The 6,476-nt window shown below is 34.3% G+C and overlaps 1 protein-coding gene across 2 annotated transcripts; it reads right to left on the bottom strand.

The window, feature by feature from the left end:
- Positions 1-4,280: 4,280 nt before the first annotated feature.
- Positions 4,281-6,000, bottom strand: LOC136822148 (uncharacterized). 2 transcript variants are annotated; one of them, XR_010848866.1, is made up of 3 exons: positions 5,831-5,883; positions 5,544-5,581; positions 5,057-5,114 (listed from the first exon to the last, which is right to left on the bottom strand). XR_010848866.1 is itself a non-coding variant. In XM_067078388.1 (2 exons), exons 1-2 carry the CDS (start codon positions 5,958-5,960, stop codon positions 4,339-4,341), a joined length of 906 nt encoding a protein of 301 aa, XP_066934489.1. In that variant the 5' UTR covers positions 5,961-6,000; the 3' UTR covers positions 4,281-4,338. The 2 variants fall into 2 exon arrangements, 1 of the variants encoding a protein (XP_066934489.1); XM_067078388.1 differs by lacking the exon at positions 5,544-5,581 and having other exon boundaries at positions 4,281-5,114; positions 5,831-6,000.
- Between the last annotated feature and the right edge of the window lie 476 nt (positions 6,001-6,476).

Genomic DNA, 6,476 nt, shown 5'->3' with positions numbered 1-6,476 from the left:
TGATTGTACAAAGATGGAAGATGAAATAGAATAAGTTAAAAGTAGAGCAAACAAATAGATACGCTACAAATTCCATTATTTTGAATACCAACTCAGAAAGAACAACTAAAACTATAAAAAAATCCTCCACTAGTACTTTCGAGTGTTAAATACAATCTTTTCTATTCAATTTTTTTCTCCATAATATTTACATTTCCTTGATTAGGAATGTGATTGTTCAAAAATGACTTAAAATACAATCTATAAATGTTAATTACAACATGTTAATTATATCATCATAACTGTTGCCCCAGCGAATAATCAAGCATAGCCCAAAGTTCTCTGTATTACGTACGTCGAAAGACATAAAGAAATGTTTCAGAACAGAAGAAGATAAAAAGAAGAAGATTTTCCAATGAAAAGTTTGTAATTGTCATTTTGTAACGTTAAAAGAAAAAATGTGTAAAGGTAGAATCTTGATCTCTTGCCAACATTACAGAAAAATGTTAGAGGCAACTTCTGTGGCGAGACTAAACTTGGAACACTACTACTACTACGATATTTCAAAAATAAATTCTAAATAATTATTGTTTAAGGTGATTTGAAAGAAGAGTAATATACACTATCTAAAATATGCGTATTGCTAAAAACTTAAGTTTTACTATTTTTTCAAATATAGCCGATATGAGATTAGGGAAACTAGTTTTTTATCCGAAGTTCATTTTTCAACTACCCGGAGTCCTGGTGTTTTTCCGCTAATAAGTTGGCAATCGAGTCTTAGTCCCAAAGCGACGAAACCATATTGAAATGTAGTAATATTCTTCTTATAATCAAAGTCATAATATTTGAGATCAAAGTTAAATACCCTCGAAATCTTACAACCACAAAAGATTTGGAAGCAATTTAAATTAGGTTGGACGGGTAGATTTCTAACACTGAGGAGACCCTCAATTCACGTATTCACGCACAAAATTTTTCCAATTCACGTATTCATGCGCGAAAAAAACCATTTTCAGGTTCACGCGTCGATTTTGCTTTTATATCTTTGATTAAAGCAATTTTGACCTTATTGGGCTAAATATTACCTTTTTATGGTTTCCTTTAAGCAGTTTGACCTATTCTTATGCCAAACATCTTCGTCAATATGAAGTTTTCTGCAGTTTTGTGACCTTATTCTCGATAGGGTCGACCTTTTAAGGCATCTTTTACATCTATTTGAGCTTAAATAAAGCAATGTTTTAGGTCTGGCGCGCCAAAGTTACAAAGAACTACCCTCTTATCTTAGGGTGGGCCTTTGGTGTGGGATTTTTTCCTCGCAGACCCTTAAGAAGTCTTTTTTAATTTTAAATTGAGGTTAGGGCAATCATAGTTTGAGAAGCCGTATACTTCAAAACAAGCTTCGAAGAAGTAGAGTGGTAGTACAACCAGAGGACGCAAATTCCAATGTTTGATCCCTATCTGATGGAAGGAAATGTGTTGGACGGTGAAAAAGAATGCGGCTATTATATTTTGATTTTTCCCGACATGTTTCAGATTCGGTCCGTTCTCAAGGGAATAAAGGCGAGCGAAGCGAGCGCGAAATTTTTTGTCAATTTTCGCTCTTTTATGACTGAAAACGGCCTTAATACGCTATTGATAGCCAAGCTTGCCTTGTTTAGTCACACAATTCTTTTGAAAATTTTGATTTTATTTAGCACTGACCATTTGTTGGCAAAAATCGGTTACGACGAGTGACGTACCTGCCTTACCCGGTGCGGCGTTCCAAGAGTTTCGCTCAAGAGAAAATTTTTGAGATTTAAAATGTCTAGATTGCTTGAAAACGCATCATGTGCATCCATTATCTACGAGGATTACTTTTTAATTGTTCGATGCTGCATGTATACAAAATGTTTTAGAGCTACCTACTTTTGCAAATTATTGAAAGAGCAAAAATCCTCTAAGTTAATGCGGTATCGTTTTGTGTATTGTATTGTCAGTAGCGGCCTGGCTTAATTTTTTTGGTGGTGCAAACTATGAAATTGGCGCCCCTGGTATTTTTGTCCTTATTTGCGCCCATCTACCATTAAGTGAAAATATGAAACTGTAAGAGCAGTGACTGGTTGAAAATAACGCCCGGAATCTGAGTTAACAAACTTTTATTTATACGAAGGTGGTGGTATTGATAACTTGATATCTGTTTACTTGTTATTTCCTAGTCTTACTTTACTCTCCATTAAAGATCAATGGCTGAAAGAGTCCCCAAAAATTCGAAAGTTGGCAGGAATAAGGGTTATTTGTAATTCTGGCGCCGCAGGCAAAAAAAAATGGTGTAAGAAATGTCAAACAGCTTAAAAGATATTCTAAAAAGGAGAAAGTTAGTCCGCATAAGACCACATAAACCACAGCGAGCAGTTTCGATAAATCTCTCATTTTTGGGAGGAGTATCCTCTTTAACCCCTGGTGGACACACAACACTTCTCTTGCTTTGACTTTTCGCAATTCAATGTTGATAGTAGTTTTGAAAAAATTCGTAAAATAAAACGAAGCGCCGCAGGCGAAAAAAAATTCACATTGCACTTATAGAAGGCGCTAAAAACGTGTCAAAGAGCGCCAAATCGCCCAACGAAACATCAAAAATAAATTTGGCGCCCCCTTGAAAAGCTTTGTTGGCGCCCCTCTCAGGTCTTTCTGGGTGGTGCACTGCACACCCTGCACCCCCTGCCAGGCCGCCACTGAGTAGTAGAATATGAGTGACTACGGAGACGAAGACGACCATTATTAAACGATGACGGAGAAAATTTTCTCTAGACTTTATTGGCCAAAAACGCTCTCGATGCACAAAGATTGTCATTAAAAATAGAGAAAACACGCCCTCAGAAAAATGACAAAAATATTTCTTCAGATATCTTTGATGATTTTAATGTTATAAAGTTTCGATTATTTTGAATGACTATATTAAAAACTCACTATGGTCAGAGCCCTTAAATATTTCTTTCTCAAAAACATCTTAAAACTTACGAAGAATAAAGACCACTTTGAAGTGCAACCTAGAGAAGCACATTTGTCAATGGTGCAAATATGGAACTTGAAGAACAACGAATGAAAAATGAAGCACATTGAAATATAAATTGCTATTTCCATTTATTTCAGTATCAAGAAAATAACAAGTAAAACAATAAAAAAAGTCGTCTAATAGTGCTCTTGAATGGTAAAAATATATTCTTTTCTCTTGATTTTCTCCATTTAAAGGCTCGAAATAGTTACTACGTTTCCTTGATTAGGAATGTGGTTATTTCAAAATGGCTATGATACCAAGTTGATATCTTCATATAGTGATACCTATAGACACTATTTGGGAATAGGGTTATTGTCTGCTATTTAGAAGTGTCCGCCTTTTAGAAACTTTTCAATTCTGTGCTCTAATTTTGGTACAAGATACTACTAAAGGGTTAAATATGTAAAAGTTTGGTCCAAAGTGCTTTTTTATGGAGATGACAAGAAAATAATTATTCAAATGCAACAATTTGCTTTTTTATGAATCGTTAGTCTTGGGGTCCCTGTTATATATCATTGTTATGCAAATTCACCAAACTTCTATGAGTAATTTGTTCAATGATATGAAACTCATTGAAGTGTTTAAGAAATAAATAGTTTGGATAAATCAACCCTGTCTAATTCTTTTAAAGTCAGTTATCAGTTTGACCATCGATGTCCGCTAATTTGAGAAGAGAAAGTAGGGTTCTGGTCATTTCTTGCAAAAAGCTTTTCTGCTAATTGGAGGGTCCGCTAGTTGAGTGTCCGCCTTTTAGAATCTTTTTTATGAGGATTGGACTAGAAAACGTCCGGTGAAAATTGAATTGTCCGCTAATGAGAAGTGTTCGTCTTTTAGAGTGACCATTTATAAATTGAAGTCTCATTCCAGTAAAAAAGTGGAATTTGTGAAAGAATAGCTAAAAAATTCACCCTTTTTAAAGAAAAATGCTTAATCGAAAATGAGTATGCTATTAGCTTAAGATTTCACAAAGGCCTCATTTAAGTTATTGAATGCGAATAATTAGTTAATTTAGTAAAGTCTGAAAATCACAGAAAAATGAAAGCAGTCGCAGCTTCAACCGAACTTACTGGCTTTTATGAAAAGTGTTTTCAAGAGGCTGATTTTGAAAGAGTTTGTATATTTTCTAAATTCTAACTTTCGTGGATGGATGTTTTAAGAGCTATAGTGTAAATAAATTTTTCCTAACAGGTCTGTATAGCAGATTGATTGGTTTACTGTAAGTTGAATAGCTTAATGTTTAAGACACAAAGACCGTAACGTCCCGTGGAACAGGTCTTCGCCATGTTATACTATTCAAAATGGTATAAAATTATTGATCACAAATGCTATACAGATACAATATTTCTGTCAGATATTACTTTTCTGATTACAATTTCTTTGGTCAATAAACTTTTGAAGCCAATTTTTTCGAGAAACCATTTCAATATTTTGAACGAAAGTTCGATCTGAGGAAAAACGCATTGAAGACACACCCATGGTCTTCCAAAAAGAGCCTTCTTGCCATAAAACGACCGTCTGTAGGTTTTGATATCTTTTTCACCGACTTGGAAAAGTTGCTTGACGTTGACTTGAGCGTGTGGAGAATGTTGCTTTGCTTCTTTTACAAGATTCTGAACGTGTTGTTCATATGATTCCTTCGTTTCTTCGTCATCAAATTCGAAATCAATTTTCAATTCACCAAAAATCGCTTCTTCAATTTGTGATTTCACCAAATGTTGTTCAGTCACATCGATCCAATGTTGAAATTCAAACTCTTTCTGATTGCTCCAACTAACGCGTTGTTTTCTGCAGCACGAAGTTCGAGGTTCCACAGCTTCGCATTGAACAATCACTTTCGGCTCCTTTGGTAAATTTTCATCCAGAATTTCCTTGATTTCTTTCATCGAGTGTCTATACCGCTTGGTACATTTTGGATTACCGTTGTCATCTGTGCCCCATTCTTTTATGATTCTTATTCCTTCCCAACGATTCCAACAATTTATGAAACTCCAATTTATAAGTAACAGTGCAAACCACGAAAATGAGACAAGGTAGTACGCTTGTGGTAAAGATGGGACGAAGAGAAAGATCACCACAAATACAATGTCACTTACCATCAAATCTGAAAATTTGAAATGAATATTGTTAGACCTCCGCGTAATAGACCAGATGGAATGTTTGGCTAAACTTTCTCCTGGTGGGAAAATACCCAACAATTTCAGCCCTAATATATGGTAACTTGACTTGTTATTTTAATTTCCATCAGATATTCAATGTAGAAAAATTCCACTCCAAACCCATCCCCATTCGATTTTTTGACATGAGAACAATAGAATTACTATTCCCATGCGGATTTCGTTAGACAATTTTCATCCCCATTGTGGGAAGAAGTTCCACCTGGGCCGGGAGACAAGGGTGTATTGCCGTTGCTTTGAAAAAGAAAAATGTATCAAAAAGTGCTGATTTCTTCTGGAATTGACTATTTATGTTCACTATTATTGAACAGATAGTACATACTGATAATGTAACTATATCCGGATAATGTCTTTACCTCAAAACTTCCGATTCAATGTACCTTGAAGCTTTGTTCTAAAAGTGATGCACGTTTATAAGAGCAAAATATATCATAAGATGAGATTTCAATGGCTGAAATATAAGAACATGTTAAGAACATTTTTAGGCTTAAAACTCTAAAAGTTAAGAGCATCTGAACACGTGTATTTTAACTAAAATTAACTTAACTTTTGGCTACTATATTAAGAGCGATTCGATTTGAGAAGGATATGCTAAAGTTCATGTGTAAAGTATTTCTTTCTTAAAAGGATTCTTAAAACTTACAAGGGATAAAGATCGCTCTGAAGCATTTGTAGAAACCCGGAGAAGCACGTCTGTCGATTGTACAAAGATGGAAAAGAAAATAGATTGAGTTAACAAACAAGCAAACAAATAAATACGGTATTAATTCCATTATTTTAGATACCAACCAGAAAGAACAACCAAAACGATAAAGAAATCCTCCACTAGTACTTTCGAGTGTTAAATAAATTTTTTTTCTCCATAATATTTACATTTCCTTGATTAGGAATGTGGTTATTCAAAAATGACTTAAAATGCAATTTAAATGTTAATTACAACAGGGATATGTTATAGCGTAGCTGGATGAAGGAGAAGAATTCCTTAGCGGATTGCTTCTTTGTCTTTTCTATTGTAAACTGTTCATAATAGAAATCCAAATTTTTTTGTTATATAATATTTTCAATATATACAAATTTTACCTCATAAATACTTCCAATTTTATAAGAAAAATGAGGCAGACAAAGTATTCATGCAGTACGTTTGCATATATTTTGCTATGATGTTCCCGCTTTTCATCAAAATAATATTTGCAAAAGATGAGGAAGTGAGGCACCCCGCGGTGTAGCGCGGTATTTCAAATGAAAAAGAGCTGTATATAATCTTACAAAAGAAATTTCTTATAACTTTA

This window comes from Clytia hemisphaerica, unplaced genomic scaffold (assembly GCF_902728285.1).
Source record: "Clytia hemisphaerica strain Z4C2 unplaced genomic scaffold, Clytia hemisphaerica genome assembly, whole genome shotgun sequence".
Classification (NCBI taxonomy): domain Eukaryota; kingdom Metazoa; phylum Cnidaria; class Hydrozoa; order Leptothecata; family Clytiidae; genus Clytia; species Clytia hemisphaerica.
This window is presented reverse-complemented; position numbering and strand designations above follow the sequence as displayed.

Coding starts and splice junctions, on each gene's coding strand:
- LOC136822148 (XM_067078388.1), bottom strand. CDS start 5,960: ATGGAATTAATACCGTATTTATTTGTTTGCTTGTTTGTTAACTCAATC. Junction 5,115..5,830: donor CAGAGCGATCTTTATCCCTT/GTAAGTTTTAAG, acceptor TCAAATTTTCAG/ATTTGATGGTAAGTGACATT.